The 16,148-nt window shown below is 43.7% G+C and overlaps 3 protein-coding genes across 10 annotated transcripts in view; 2 read left to right on the top strand and 1 right to left on the bottom strand.

Moving 5' to 3' along the window:
• nsmaf (neutral sphingomyelinase (N-SMase) activation associated factor) overlaps positions 1-7,529 on the top strand; it is a 40,957-nt gene extending 33,428 nt beyond the window's left edge. For all 3 annotated transcript variants that reach the window (XM_056272332.1, XM_056272334.1, XM_056272333.1), the window contains one exon: positions 6,375-7,529. In XM_056272332.1, the coding sequence (XP_056128307.1) occupies positions 6,375-6,469 (95 nt within the window). In that variant the 3' untranslated portion in view covers positions 6,470-7,529. The remainder of the gene's footprint in view (positions 1-6,374) is intronic.
• Positions 7,530-9,900: 2,371 nt separating this feature from the next.
• The window catches only part of ank2b (ankyrin 2b, neuronal), a 287,922-nt gene continuing 281,674 nt past the window's right edge, over positions 9,901-16,148 (top strand). Inside the window, exon 1 of the mRNA XM_056272303.1 lies at positions 9,901-10,010. Within this exon, the coding sequence (XP_056128278.1) occupies positions 9,915-10,010 (96 nt within the window). The 5' untranslated portion in view covers positions 9,901-9,914. The remainder of the gene's footprint in view (positions 10,011-16,148) is intronic.
• The window catches only part of camk2d1 (calcium/calmodulin-dependent protein kinase (CaM kinase) II delta 1), a 381,234-nt gene continuing 379,646 nt past the window's right edge, over positions 14,561-16,148 (bottom strand). For all 6 annotated transcript variants that reach the window (XM_056272313.1, XM_056272318.1, XM_056272315.1 and 3 more), the window contains one exon: positions 14,561-14,571. In XM_056272313.1, the coding sequence (XP_056128288.1) occupies positions 14,568-14,571 (4 nt within the window). In that variant the 3' untranslated portion in view covers positions 14,561-14,567. The remainder of the gene's footprint in view (positions 14,572-16,148) is intronic.

The following is a 16,148-nucleotide window of genomic DNA, read 5'->3' as shown; positions in this document are numbered from 1 at the left end:
TTCTAGAGTGCAGCGCTCTGTAGAGAACGTTCTAGAGTGTTCTCTCTGTGTAGAGAACGTTCTAGAGTGCAGCGCTCTGTGTAGAGAACGTTCTAGAGTGTTCTCTCTGTGTAGAGAACGTTCTAGAGTGCAGCGCTCTGTATAGGGAACGTTCTAGAGTCCAGCGCTCTGTGTAGAGAATGTTCTAGAGTGAAGCGCTCTGTGTAGGGAACGTTCTAGAGTCCAGCGCTCTGTGTAGAGAATGTTCTAGAGTCCAGCGCTCTGTGTAGGGAACGTTCTAGAGTGTTCTCTCTGTGTAGAGAATGTTCTAGACTGCAGCGCTCTGTGTAGGGAACGTTCTAGAGTGTTCTCTCTGTGTAGAGAATGTTCTAGACTGCAGCGCTCTGTGTAGGGAACGTTCTAGAGTGCAGCGCTCTGTCTAGGGAACGTTCTAGAGTGTTCTCTCTGTGTAGAGAATGTTCTAGAGTCCAGCGCTCTGTGTAGGGAACGTTCTAGAGTGTTCTCTCTGTGTAGAGAACGTTCTAGAGTGCAGCGCTCTGTGTAGAGAACGTTCTAGAGTGTTCTCTCTGTGTAGAGAACGTTCTAGAGTGCAGCGCTCTGTATAGGGAACGTTCTAGAGTCCAGCGCTCTGTGTAGAGAATGTTCTAGAGTGCAGCGCTCTGTGTAGGGAACGTTCTAGAGTGTTCTTTCTGTATAGGGAACGTTCTAGAGTGTTCTCTCTGTGTAGAGAACGTTCTAGAGTGCAGCGCTCTGTGTAGGGAACGTTCTAGAGTGTTCTCTCTGTGTAGGGAACGTTCTAGAGTGCAGCGCTCTGTGTAGAGAACGTTCTAGAGTGTTCTCTCTGTTTAGGGAACGTTCTAGAGTGCAGCGCTCTGTGTAGAGAACGTTCTAGAGTGCAGCGCTCTGTGTAGAGAACGTTCTAGAGTGTTCTCTCTGTGTAGAGAACGTTCTAGAGTGCAGCGCTCTGTATAGGGAACGTTCTAGAGTCCAGCGCTCTGTGTAGAGAATGTTCTAGAGTGAAGCGCTCTGTGTAGGGAACGTTCTAGAGTCCAGCGCTCTGTGTAGAGAATGTTCTAGAGTCCAGCGCTCTGTGTAGGGAACGTTCTAGAGTGTTCTCTCTGTGTAGAGAATGTTCTAGACTGCAGCGCTCTGTGTAGGGAACCTTCTAGAGTGTTCTCTCTGTGTAGAGAATGTTCTAGGCTGCAGCGCTCTGTGTAGGGAACGTTCTAGAGTGCAGCGCTCTGTCTAGGGAACGTTCTAGAGTGTTCTCTCTGTGTAGAGAATGTTCAAGAGTCCAGCGCTCTGTGTAGGGAACGTTCTAGAGTGTTCTCTCTGTGTAGAGAACGTTCTAGAGTGCAGCGCTCTGTGTAGAGAACGTTCTAGAGTGTTCTCTCTGTGTAGAGAACGTTCTAGAGTGTTCTCTCTGTGTAGAGAATGTTCTAGACTGCAGCGCTCTGTGTAGGGAACGTTCTAGAGTGTTCTCTCTGTGTAGAGAATGTTCTAGAGTGTTCTCTCTGTGTAGAGAATGTTCTAGACTGCAGCGCTCTGTGTAGGGAACGTTCTAGAGTGTTCTCTCTGTGTAGAGAATGTTCTAGACTGCAGCGCTCTGTGTAGGGAACGTTCTAGAGTGTTCTCTCTGTGTAGAGAACGTTCTAGAGTGTTCTCTCTGTGTAGAGAACGTTCTAGAGTGTTCTCTCTGTGTAGAGAATGTTCTAGAGTGCAGCGCTCTGTGTAGGGAACGTTCTAGAGTGTACTATCTGTGTAGAGAACGTTCTAGAGTGTTCTCTCTGTGTAGAGAATGTTCTAGACTGCAGCGCTCTGTGTAGGGAACGTTCTAGAGTGTTCTCTCTGTGTAGAGAACGTTCTAGAGTGCAGCGCTCTGTTTAGAGAACGTTCTAGAGTGTTCTCTCTGTTTAGAGAACGTTCTAGAGTGTTCTCTCTGTGTAGAGAACGTTCTAGAGTGCAGCGCTCTGTGTAGAGAACGTTCTAGAGTGCAGCGCTCTGTGTAGGGAACCTTCTAGAGTGTTCTCTCTGTGTAGAGAACGTTCTAGAGTGTTCTCTCTGTGTAGAGAACATTGAAGACTGCAGCGCTCTGTGTAGAGAACGTTCTAGAGTGCAGCGCTCTGTGTAGGGAACGTTCTAGAGTGTTCTCTCTGTGTAGAGAATGTTCTAGAGTGCAGTGCTCTGTGTAGGGAACGTTCTAGAGTGTTCTCTCTGTGTAGAGAATGTTCTAGAGTGCAGCGCTCTGTGTAGGGAACGTTCTAGAGTGTTCTCTCTGTATAGGGAACGTTCTAGAGTGTTCTCTCTGTGTAGAGAATGTTCTAGAGTGCAGCGCTCTTTGTAGAGAACGTTCTAGAGTGTTCTCTGTGTAGAGAATGTTCTAGAGTGTTCTCTCTGTGTAGAGAATGTTCTAGAGTGCAGCGCTCTGTGTAGAGAACGTTCTAGAGTGTTCTCTCTGTGTAGAGAATGTTCTAGAGTGCAGCGCTCTGTGTAGGGAACGTTCTAGAGTGTTCTCTCTGTGTAGAGAATGTTCTAGAGTGCAGCGCTCTGTGTAGGGAACGTTCTAGAGTGTTCTCTCTGTATAGGGAACGTTCTAGAGTGTTCTCTCTGTGTAGAGAATGTTCTAGAGTGCAGCGCTCTGTGTAGAGAACGTTCTAGAGTGTTCTCTGTGTAGAGAATGTTCTAGAGTGTTCTCTCTGTGTAGAGAATGTTCTAGAGTGCAGCGCTCTGTGTAGAGAACGTTCTAGAGTGTTCTCTCTGTGTAGAGAATGTTCTAGAGTGCAGCGCTCTGTGTAGGGAACGTTCTAGAGTGTTCTCTCTGTGTAGAGAATGTTCTAGAGTGCAGCGCTCTGTGTAGGGAACGTTCTAGAGTGTTCTCTCTGTGTAGAGAATGTTCTAGAGTGCAGCGCTCTGTGTAGAGAACGTTCTAGAGTGCAGCGCTCTGTGTAGAGAACGTTCTAGAGTGCAGCGCTCTGTCTAGAGAACGTTCTAGAGTGTTCTCTCTGAGTAGAGAACGTTCTAGAGTGTTCTCTCTGTGTAGAGAATGTTCTAGAGTGCAGCGCTCTGTGTAGAGAACGTTCTAGAGTGAAGCGCCCTATATAGGGAACGTTCTAGAGTGAAGCGCCCTGTGTTAGGGAACGTTCTAGAGTGTTCTCTGTGTAGATAATGTTCTAGAGTGTTCTCTCTGTGTAGAGAATGTTCTAGAGTGTTCTCTCTGTGTAGAGAATGTTCTAGAGTGTTCTCTCTGTGTAGAGAACGTTCTAGAGTACAGCGCTCTGTGTAGGGAACGTTCTAGAGTGTTCTCTCTGGAACATGTGTAGTGATGATGCCTGTGTAGGGAACATGTGTAGTGATGCCTGTGTAGGGTACATGTGTAGTGATGACGCCTGTGTAGTGATGATGCCTGTGTAGGGAACATGTGTAGTGATGCCTGTGTAGGGAACATGTGTAGTGATGATGCCTGTGTAGGGAACATGTGTAGTGATGCCTGTGTAGGGAACATGTGTAGTGATGAGGCCTGTGTAGTGATGACGCCTGTGTAGGGAACATGTGTAGTGATGACGCCTGTGTAGGGAACATGTGTAGTGATGACGCCTGTGTAGGGAACGTGTAGTGATGACGCCTGTGTAGGGAACATGTGTAGTGATGATGCCTGTCAAGGGAACATGTGTAGTGATGCCTGTGTAGGGAACATGTGTAGTGATGATGCCTGTGTAGGGAACATGTGTAGTGATGACGCCTGTGTAAGGAACGTGTAGTGATGAAGCCTGTGTAGGGAACGTGTAGTGATGTTGCCTGTGTAGGGAACATGTGTAGTGATGATGCCTGTGTAGGGAACGTGTAGTGATGATGCCTGTGTAGGGAACATGTGTAGTGATGATGCCTGTGTAGGGAACATGTGTAGTGATACCTGTGTAGGGAACATTTGTAGTGATGATGCCTGTGTAGGGAACATGTGTAGTGATGCCTGTGTAGGGAACATGTGTAGTGATGACGCCTGTGTAGTGATGACGCCTGTGTAGGGAACATGTGTAGTGATGACGCCTGTGTAGGGAACATGTGTAGTGATGACGCCTTTGTAGGGAACATGTGTAGTGATGACGCCTGTGTAGTGATGACGCCTGTGTAGGGAACATGTGTAGTGATGACGCCTGTGTAGGGAACATGTGTAGTGATGACGCCTGTGTAGGGAACATGTGTAGTGATGACGCCTGTGTAGGGAACATGTGTAGTGATGACACCTGTGTAGTGATGACACCTGTGTAGTGATGACGCCTGTGTAGTGATGACGCCTGTGTAGGGAACATTTGTAGTGATGACGCCTGTGTAGGGAACATGTGTAGTGATGACGCCTGTGTAGGGAACATGTGTAGTGATGACGCCTGTGTAGGGAACGTGTAGTGATGACGCCTGTGTAGGGAACATGTGTAGTGATGACGCCTGTGTAGGGAACATGTGTAGTGATGACGCCTGTGTAGGGAACATGTGTAGTGATGACGCCTGTGTAGGGAACATGTGTAGTGATGACGCCTGTGTAGGGAACATGTGTAGTGATGACGCCTGTGTAGGGAACATGTGTAGTGATGACGCCTGTGAAGGGAACATGTGTAGTGATGACGCCTGTGTAGGGAACATGTGTAGTGATGACGCCTGTGTAGGGAACATGTGTAGTGATGACGCCTGTGTAGGGAACATGTGTAGTGATGACGCCTGTGTAGGGAACATGTGTAGTGATGACGCCTGTGTAGGGAACATGTGTAGTGATGACGCCTGTGAAGGGAACATGTGTAGTGATGACGCCTGTGTAGGGAACATGTGTAGTGATGACGCCTGTGTAGGGAACGTGTAGTGATGACGCCTGTGTAGGGAACATGTGTAGTGATGACGCCTGTGTAGGGAACATGTGTAGTGATGACGCCTGTGTAGGGAACATGTGTAGTGATGACGCCTGTGTAGGGAACGTGTAGTGATGACGCCTGTGTAGGGAACATGTGTAGTGATGACGCCTGTGAAGGGAACATGTGTAGTGATGACGCCTGTGTAGGGAACATGTGTAGTGATGACGCCTGTGTAGGGAACATGTGTAGTGATGACGCCTGTGAAGGGAACATGTGTAGTGATGACGCCTGTGTAGGGAACATGTGTAGTGATGACGCCTGTGTAGGGAACATGTGTAGTGATGACGCCTGTGTAGGGAACATGTGTAGTGATGACGCCTGTGTAGGGAACATGTGTAGTGATGACGCTTGTGTAGGGAACGTGTAGTGATGACGCCTGTGTAGGGAACATGTGTAGTGATGACGCCTGTGTAGTGATGACGCCTGTGTAGGGAACATGTGTAGTGATGACGCCTGTGTAGGGAACATGTGTAGTGATGACGCCTGTGTAGGGAACATGTGTAGTGATGACGCCTGTGAAGGGAACATGTGTAGTGATGACGCCTGTGTAGGGAACATGTGTAGTGATGACGCCTGTGTAGGGAACATGTGTAGTGATGACGCCTGTGTAGGGAACATGTGTAGTGATGACGCCTGTGAAGGGAACATGTGTAGTGATGACGCCTGTGTAGGGAACATGTGTAGTGATGACGCCTGTGTAGGGAACATGTGTAGTGATGACGCCTGTGTAGGGAACATGTGTAGTGATGACGCCTGTGTAGGGAACGTGTAGTGATGACGCCTGTGTAGGGAACATGTGTAGTGATGACGCCTGTGTAGTGATGACGCCTGTGTAGGGAACATGTGTAGTGATGACGCCTGTGTAGGGAACATGTGTAGTGATGACGCCTGTGTAGGGAACGTGTAGTGATGACGCCTGTGTAGGGAACATGTGTAGTGATGACGCCTGTGTAGGGAACATGTGTAGTGATGACGCCTGTGTAGGGAACGTGTAGTGATGACGCCTGTGTAGGGAACATGTGTAGTGATGACGCCTGTGTAGGGAACATGTGTAGTGATGACGCCTGTGTAGGGAACATGTGTAGTGATGACGCCTGTGAAGGGAACATGTGTAGTGATGACGCCTGTGTAGGGAACATGTGTAGTGATGACGCCTGTGTAGGGAACGTGTAGTGATGACGCCTGTGTAGTGATGACGCCTGTGTAGGGAACATGTGTAGTGATGACGCCTGTGTAGGGAACATGTGTAGTGATGACGCCTGTGTAGGGAACATGTGTAGTGATGACGCCTGTGTAGTGATGACGCCTGTGTAGGGAACATGTGTAGTGATGACGCCTGTGTAGTGAACATGTGTAGTGATGACGCCTGTGTAGTGATGACGCCTGTGTAGGGAACATGTGTAGTGATGACGCCTGTGTAGGGAACATGTGTAGTGATGACGTCACCCCTAACCCCAGTGTGCTGTGCTCCCTCAGGTGCAGTGACGTGTGTGTGGATGAACGATCAGTGCAGCTCCATCATCACTGGAGGTCTGGATAAACAGATCAGTCTGTGGAAACACCAGTATTAACACACACACACACACACACACTCAAGTGGACATTATTCAATATCCTGGATGTTTTTGGTCATAGTTCTCTGAGACTTGAACAGATACAGTAGCAGTTTTAAATCCGCTGCAACACTTTTACATTATTATTTAGCATTTTTATTGTGTTTTAGAACTGAAGAACATTAATCATAATTAATGTTTTCATTAAATGATATTTTTGGCTCAATGATTTCTTTTATTATATAATACATGTGTAACATCTGTCCTGTTTCCACTTCAACATGCATAAAAACAGCAACAATTCATATGATATAGTAAAGACAATCAATCAGCTATTATGATTGTTGTTATTATTATTGTTGCTTTTTTGAAATAATAATGACCAAATCATCAATTTTATAAATCGGAACATTTCTTAGTCGCCTATAATAATAAAGGTGTCAATAGTTGATGTCAGAAGATGTATTATGAAGTGTTAAGTAGTTATTATATATGGAATATGTTTAATATCCTTCAAGTTTGCTGCAGTTTTTGAGCCAAACACATTTTTTTAATGTGCCTTAGTTTTTATTCATATAAACTTGAGCGTTATTATTAATGCCCTCTCTTTAATTATGCTCGCATGTTCAGCTAAAATATATGCATACTAATTATTACACTAGTTATGTATGATGATATATTTAAGTGAAGGTTAGAGTAAAACCTTCTGTAATATAATAAAATATAGTATTACATCTTGACAGGTTATGGATGCATTTGTATATATTGTATGCGAACTGTATATTTCATACACTGTTATTTATGTCATAATAATATTCCTTGCAGAAATGCTCTTCAGTGAAGAACATTAGTGTGTGTTAAATATTACAGAGTTGAGTTCATATCGCAGGATTATGCAATGAGCACACGAGTTATGAAGAGGCGGTTATTACTGTCCTGATAACTATCAGAAATTGCATTTTTGAGATATTTTGAATGTGTGGACTGCATGTTTTACTATATTATGTTTCTGGGTTTTTGTGTTCATTTCTTCTCAACTGTGTTTTTAACTGCTGGAAATTAAACGACTTTAGAAATGCTTCTTGTTTCTCTGTTTTTAATTCTTTTAAAAGCTTTTCTCTTTGTTTTCTGTATTAAATACTGACAATTATGCAAAACTATAGATAAAAATGGCCCTTATTCTGATGATACATTTGCATTTATATCGCATAATAAAGCTTTTATAGTGATACTGATAATTACGACATAAGTGTGATTGGAAACATATGCAGGGGTTTATTTGACCATGTTAATGTTCAATCCTCATAGATATCATCACTGGAAATCATCAATTCAGTGTTTTATTAATATTGTGTATCCGGAGTGAAGCAAGCACAGAACGCCACTGTTAGACAACTGTTTTCATCTTTAATGTTAAGGTTTTGTGTTTTCTCTGACATGTTTAGTGTGTGTGATGGTTTAAACTGTTGAAAAAGTCGAAGTTATTATAATTTTTCTGGGGAATTGTCAACCAAACTAAAGTTTCATTACATTTTTGTAATAGCTGTAAACAAACGAACACAATAAAATGACTATAAGTCCGTGAGAAAGCAGTCACAGTTGTTTTAAAGCGTTTTTTATGTGACTTGTGGTTCACAAAAAAAAAAAAAAAAAAAAAAAAACGTATAAAAACGATTATTTTCCAGTCTTCATTCCGAGCCTCTGTCGGAGATGATGCGTTTTTAAGGCACCGCCCCTTTAAGGCTTGCCCGTGTTCTGATTGGCTAACGGTCACTGCGCAGGAAACAGTGTCGACGCCCACTCGCTATTGGACACGAGTATGAAAACATTATCCAGATAAAGCCTCATTTACAGAGGAAGCATGATGAAATCCTTCATGGTTTGTGATATTCTCCGACTGTAGTCGCTGCATTAGGGAAACGCTTCGGAGGAAAAACGGCCGGTTTGTTTACTAAATCAATGGCCTGATATAGGCTTATATTGTACTTTACCTTTACATTTTTGCGATTTGAATTTTGGTAATTGTTTTCTTGGTATTAGTAGGTCTCCATTTTGCATCTGACATGTTCTAATGTAAATCTGCTCTATTTTTTCCACCTGATTGGAAATGTTCAAATAGCGTTTTGTGACCAAAACTGTTAAAGTCCCCCTGTGGTGTAAATCCAGCGTTTAATATTGTTTGTAAGTCTATGTGGTGTTATTAATGCGCTTTAAGACACACCGTGTGTAAGTTCATAAGTCGACAGCATTGCTGAGTATTTCCTCCTTAAAACTGCAGTGAACCAAAGACAGTCTCAAAAACACGGTTTGAAATCGCTGGTGTTTCTGACGTCACAAACGACCTTGTAACCAATCAGATCAACGTGTGATCGTCAACCAGTGGATCTCTGAGCTGAGGGAGTGAGTGGAGGCGGGGCTCATTTGCATATTCATAGAACCATGTAGGCTACACTAAATAAGGTGTCGAATTACATTGAAGATAAATTAAGGCGTGACGAAAAAAAATTTAATATGTAATTTTGGTGATCAAAGATGAGTTTTATGGGATGAAATGATTGACTACAGGGGGACTTTAAGCTTTTTTTCTATATAGAAATTGATCTTCAGAAATAAACCTACCCTGAACTATTCTACTTGGTATGAAATGACGTTCAGATAATAACTTGATCTCCTGATCAAATATGCGAAAAAGAAACAGAAACAAGCGATAGCATATGTATAATAACCATAACACCATCATCAACATTACACAGCATATAAATCAAAACTGCCTGAAGTTACTGAATGAAATGTCGAACCCAGGAAGGGTTAATTGCTGTGTTTGATGATCTTCTACATCTGTGTTTGATCAGCGATCTGATTCCGATCTGTCTTTGATAAAAAAACATGATTTTCTATGATTTTGGTTCAAAATTTAGTTTTTTTATTAAACTTACCCACATTTAAGTGTTGATAAAGAATGCATGAAGCGAATAAAAAGTAGAGGGTCTGTTCTTTCTTTTGACATATTGCATGTTCAGATATTCATGCAACAAAATATTCTGGCCATGAAAGTTTTGTAAAAAAAAAAAAAAAGATAAAAAATGTTGGCGGTGCCAAGCAAACGTTTAACCCCGCGGGCAGGGAAAGAGTTAAACGAGGGAATTGAATGCAACTGCTATCCGTCCAATGTGAGGGCAAATATCTCCCACCAAAGTCACGCTCTCGCTGTGTGTGTGTGTGTGTGTGTGTGTGTGTGTGTGTGTGTGTGTGTGTGTGTGTGTGTGTGTGTGTGTGTGTGTGTGTGTGTGTGTGTGTGTGTGTGTCAGGGCATACATGTGCGCGCGCTGTCAGTCCGAGACGAAACTGTTGCAGCGACCCACGCGCTCAATAACACACCAAAAGCGGTCAGTGTAACAGTTCCTGTGGGTCATGCACAGATGGAGGAGTGTGTGTGTGTGTGTGCTGATCCGGCACTGAAGACATGAGAGCAGCAGAAGAGCCTGAAGTTCCCCAGAAAGCAACAGAGAGGAACATGTCTTCACCTGCAGCCTCAGAGAGCGCGTGTCCGACAGCACAGGTAGAGCACGCGCGCGCGCGCACTGACTTTACTAACGCGCGCGCACATATGCGTCTCCATTCTCCTGCTACTCGAACGCTAATATCTTTATGACGGTGAAGGTCAGCTTGTAAAGCCAACATGTATGATTTATAAATGTCTTAACCCCCCACTAATGATACTCCCCTTTCCTGGGGTGGTTATGGTAAAACCGAAGTCTGTAAATGAGGAGATTATTGACATGATAGGCGTGTTTGTTCCTATTACGTATATTTAATCAAAATCTCAGTTTAACTCTATTAAATTCAATGAGTTTAAAGAGTTATAATATATATAAACTTTAATGAGGTTTTAGGGTTCTTGACTCGATTTTAAAGAATGCTTTATGACAAAAAAGGCATAATAAGCATTTTTATTTTGCGTTTGCGTCTCTTTAGTAGGAAATAACTATTGTTGGTGCAGTGATTGTGTCTCAACTCAGATGTTGTGTACTTCATCAAAACAACTTTTGTGCTTTCGTGTTTGAAGGGTTAAATCTGCTGATCTGTGAGTCATGTGGGTTTCAGCAGGTGATGAAGTACAGGAGCACACACACACACACACACAGTGGTACGAATCTTAATTATTATTTCCATATGCACAGGGACCAGACTGAGGGTGTTTTCAGATAATACAGTAAATATGATTTTTGGTTGATGGCATCAGTTTGCTTACCCAGATACTGTCCGGTTTAGTGTTTGCAGAGCTGCACGATTACTCGATAAAAGATTGCGATCTCGATTCAAACACACACACATGATCTCATTCCTGAATGACAGCGATTCGACTCTAAAGCTTTGACAGGAGAGAACCGTTGTCATGTATAGATATTTTGTTTAGATACAGTAAAATAGAGTAGCCTAAATCACCTTTGGAAAGAAACTTTATGCTTCAAATGAAGGTTGTATCATTACATCGTTACACCAGTAGGTGGCGCCAAGCGACTGTTAAAATATGTGTTTGTCATTGAATCATTCATTCAAGAGATTTGTTCAAAAACGCTGATTCATCCAGTAATGAAACGAGTGAAGTCTTTATGAGCGAGTCATTGAATCATTCATTCAAGAGATTTGTTCAAAAACGCTGATTCATCCAGTAATGAAACGAGTGAAGTCTTTATGAGTGAGTCATTGAATTATTCACTCAACCTGATCTATTCTGTAATCGTTTACTCGACTCCTGTGTTTCATGAATTATGACAGGGTCCAAACATATATATACAGCAGCAGTTTCTTAACCACATCCAGCACTTTTCAAGAGTCTGTATTCTATCTGTCCGGCAAAGAAAACTTTGAGTACACAACTACGTTTTTCATTTGTACTGCAACTAGAGATGCACCGATTGATCGGCTGGTGACCGGAATCGGCCGATTTTCACGTGATCGGCCGATCAAAAACACACCAGTCATGCAAATTCTGTGCATTTTGGGCACTTTTTGGATCGGCGACCGGCCGGTCATCTGACATAATCCGATTTTATGCCGGTCAAATGCACTCGGGCACCGCATGATTAACATCACGCAACATCAGGATTACACGTGCACATGGAACGCATATGTAGGAAACCTCGTGAATTACGACCGCTTCACACCGCAAGCGGGAGCAGCACGTTTTTTTGTTTTTTTTTGTTCGGCGTGCATGTTAATCAATGAGTGCATTCACACCGGGAGCCGGAGCAGCGCGTGAGCGTCGAGCAGGGGCGTCGCGTGAGCAACAGTGAAGCGCGGGTTTCGGCGCCGAGTCTATTTTTGCTGCGCTCAATTTAAGTGAAAACACACTTTTGATGGACAAAATAAATATGATCTCATCCAAAAAGTGCCCAAAATGCACAGAATTTGCATGTCTGGTGTGTTTTAACAAGAACTGAAGTAGGCTAGGCTATGTCAGAAAAGAAAATGAAGACTCAAAAATATTTATAGAAAATGTACCCATTTAAACTTGTTTTTATTATTTCCCAATCGTTTCCCTGCACATGCTCCACTTGTCCTGTTTAGCCTGGCTGGACATGTGTCAGATGAGAGAAGAACTGTTTGAGAAATATAACTTGCCATTGATGTACAAGTGATTGCAATAGGCGTGTGTGTGTGTGTGTGTGTGTGTGTGTGTGTGTGTTTAGTTGGATATTGGATGTGAAAAGGAAATGGTTCTTCCATAGCACTGCACTTTAGATGTGTGTGGATTTCCCACACCAGGAGTAATTTATATAGTTCTATTTTATAGCGATTATCTGTTCAAAAAATGTTCTATTAAAGAGAAGATAGAAAATAAATATGTGTGTGTGCTGTAAAGTGGTTTGAAAAAATGAAATCGGAATCGGCTAAAATCGGTATCGGCAGGTCAAACTCAAGGAAAAATCGGAAATCGGGATCGGCCTAGAAAATTGTAATTGGTGCATCTCTAACTGCAACTATACTACAAGTGAACTTGATAGTTTACTAGCTGAATCCCAGACAGCAACATAGTGTCGGCCCAGATCCGGTACACATGGATTCCACACGGCCCGGATGTGGGCCGGATCTGGGCCGACACTATGTTGCTGTCTGGGATACTTGTACCACATTTTTAGTTTATGAAAGTACACTTTAAAGTGTAAGTACTTGATATAAATTGATATTTTAAAACTGTGCAAGTTTGTAAGGCAATATGTAAAACTATGTGAGAGAAGTATATTTATTTGGCATCTCGTCATGAAGTGTGATCTGGGTTAGTTTGGGGTTTATTCAGTATTCACCTTGTTAATCAGGAATATCTCAAATTGTTCACAGCCCACATATGAAGTTCACAGAGCGGCTGCGTTTGTTTCGTTCGACATGGGCATTCATGAGCAGTGCAGTACAGTGTGTGTGTGTGTGTGTGTCTGTGTGTGTGTGTGTGTGTGTGTGTGTGTGTGTGTGTGTGTGTGTGTGTGTGTGTGTGTGTGTGTGTGTGTGTGTGTGTGTGTGTCTGTGTGTGTGAATGGCTCCTTGTTGGTTCCTTCTGGAACAAAGACTTAGCCTTGTCTTCTTCGCTGGTAAACCAAGCCTTCTTCCCGGCTCTTGTGTTTGTCAGAATTCCTTCCCACTGACTAACTTCAGCTTCGGTTTGTCACCAGCGCCAGTTAGACAACGGAACAAATGACTTTGGACACACACTTCCCGAATCCCATTCACTTTTTCTGACAGAAACTGATGACACTGGACTTTTTGAGATTCATTCAAGTGTTTTCCATCTTAAATATCTGGTTTCGTTCATCATTCAGTTGCATTACAGCAGCTGTAAAAGTTATGAATGATATTAATGCTCTAGATAAACAAAAATTTTGTGCAGCTATTTTTTTTATCTTGCGAAGGCTTTTGATACGGTGGATCACTCTATTCTGTAAACCAGATTATGTAGTATTATTGGCGCATCTAATTTAAAGGTGCATTGCGCAACATTTCATGTTAAAAATACCCGTTTTTCTAACCCATACATGCTTAAACAATTGCCTGATGGGCTGAACGAGCCCTTCTCTGATCACTGCGATTGCCTCTATAATCCTGTACAGTAAAATAAATAAGAGGGATTCGGGCCGGAACGTGAGACGGGTGTGACGTCATGCGCGTTCACGCTCCCCTGGCTATGTCTGGCAGGTTTGTGTATTCGCCGCCATTCTCCGTATTAGCGAAGACAACTCGAGCGACAAAACTTCAGTCAACTTTCGACAAAAGTAGAAGATGGATTCAAAGAGACCGGCTTGTAGTTCATAAACCCCAACGCAAACTCCACGGAAGACAAAGACAGTAAGGCAGTTTCGCTTGTCGCCAGAGGGGGGCATAGTTCTGAAAAAACTCAGAGAGGCGCGCAATGCACCTTTAACTTTATCTTGGTTCTCTAATTATCTATTTAATAGATCCCAACATGTACATATTGAACAACTATCTGAGCTTCTAACTATTAACAAAGGCTCAAGGCTCTGTGTTACACAATTAACACAATTGACACAATTAAAGGTAATTAACAATACACAGATGAAACAAACAAAATCATTATGACGGTGGCCATGGTAACAAAGGAGTGGCGGGAAAATCAAGCAAAGGAAGACGTTACTAATGACAACAAACTTAATGTCCATGAAAACTATAACCAACGGAACATAACGAGAGTTACGTATGTAACTACGTTTCTATGAGTTCTGGATGACCGCCAGAGGCAGTGCTTCCCACTGAATATTATCTCTCTTGCTCATGCACAGGTCGAGTCTAATAACAACAAAGTCATCACATGACCAGGTATGTCATGGGGATCCCCTCTATTGAACCCCGTGACATCCCGCGAACTGTCTCTACAGTATCCTCTCGCGAGACTCCGAGTAACGGAGCTCTGCCGGTCATCCAGAACTCATAGAACCGTAGGTACATACGTAACTCTCATTCTATTTCGTTCTTACTGACCGCCAGAGGCAGTGCTTCCCACTGGATGGCTCATAACAACAAGGTCACGAGGAGGCTACTCCTAACCCTGAGCAGAAGTTGAGGGTCCCAACAGGACTGCCGCTTCCATAGCACCAAGGCTGCCACATTAACTCTGTAGTATCTGGAAAAGGTATCAGTGGATGACCAATTACCCGCCGCACAAATGTCCATTAGAGGTACACCTTTTAATGCTGCCCAATATGTTGAGATACTTCTCGTTGAATTTTCTTGGCCCGCCGTCGCAGAGAAAGAGTTGAGATAGACCGGAAGGGCTCGCACTGAACATAATTGTTCAGTTTGATTGCCATCTTGTGTGTCAGACACAGAACGATTGAGTGCTACCAACTCAATTGGTTGATTCCTAAATGATGTTGAGAGCCTTTTGAGTAGGAATGAGGGGTTAGGCCACAATGTCACCATTGTTCCATCCGCATTCCAACGCATACAGGACGTATTGGTTGACAATGCGTGGAGCTCACCAATGCGTTAGGCTGACGTTATTGCCAAAAGGAATGCAGTCTTTATTAAGAGCCACTTCAGGTCACAATGCTCCATTGGCTTGTGTAAGTGTTGTTGTGTAAGTGTTCTTAAAACCAGACTGAGGTCCCATGAGGGCACCCTAACAGTTGGAGCAGGGTGCAATCGCTGAGCACCTTTCAGAAACCGAGTGATTAGAATATGTGACCCTAGTGATTGATCATTTACCTTTACATGCTGGGCAGAAATTGCAGCCACATATAACTTTAGGGTATCGGGAGCCCTGTTGTTGTCTAGCAGGGACTGCAGAAAACATAACACCATGGCACAGGGCAGTGCTCTGGGACCAACCTTCTTAGTGTACACCAATCAGTGAAAAGCTTCCACCTACAAGCATTGATATTCCTGGTGGAAGGTGCCCTAGAATTCAGGATTGTGTTTTGCACCTTAACATCACAAGACTTCAACAGTAATTCGAATGTAGACGATCTGGGCTTGGGTGCCAAATCTGCCCCTGCAACCGAAGGAGCAGGTCCTGTCCCCTGGGTAGGCTCCATGGGCTCCCCTTTGAGAATCCTGCTTAACATTGGGAACCAAGGTCTGCCTGGCCAGTTTGGTGCCACTAGGAACATCCTGTGGTGCCCTTGAAGTATTCTGTGGAGAGTTGGCAGAATTAAGGGGGTTGGGAGAAAGGCATAGAGTAGAAGATCTGGCCAGGCATGCGCTAGCGCATCCTGACCCAACGGGCTGGACTTCTCTGTCCAGGAGAACCACAAGGGGCAGTGGGTCAAGGTCTCTGAGGCAAAGAGATCCACCTGTGCTCTGCTAAATCTAGTGATGCATGTCTTGAGACCGGTCTTGGTCTCAAGACCACTTTTACGTGGTCTCGGTCTTGTCACGGCCTTGACGGTCTTAGGTCTTGGTCTTGTCTTGGTCTCGGACCTCTCAGTCTTGTCTAGGTCTCGTTGTCTCAGACCGACATAGTGGTCGGTGGGATTTAGCAATATCAATATCCACGACGATATCCACAACGGATTGAAGCGCGCGTCCAAGTGAAGACAGTGCGGTGCGCGCGAGCCGTATCCGCGCCACTGATCGCAGCGGCAACGAGCACTTTGATCACTTGATTTAAAAAACACATATCATGTACAGTTTTTGATGTATTAATATTTAGTAAAACACATATCAGTGACATGATGGGGTTTTAACT

Source organism: Rhinichthys klamathensis, unplaced genomic scaffold (genome assembly GCF_029890125.1).
Source record: "Rhinichthys klamathensis goyatoka isolate OS25496 unplaced genomic scaffold, OSU_Roscu_1.1 h1tg000334l_1, whole genome shotgun sequence".
NCBI lineage: Eukaryota > Metazoa > Chordata > Actinopteri > Cypriniformes > Leuciscidae > Rhinichthys > Rhinichthys klamathensis.
This window is presented reverse-complemented; position numbering and strand designations above follow the sequence as displayed.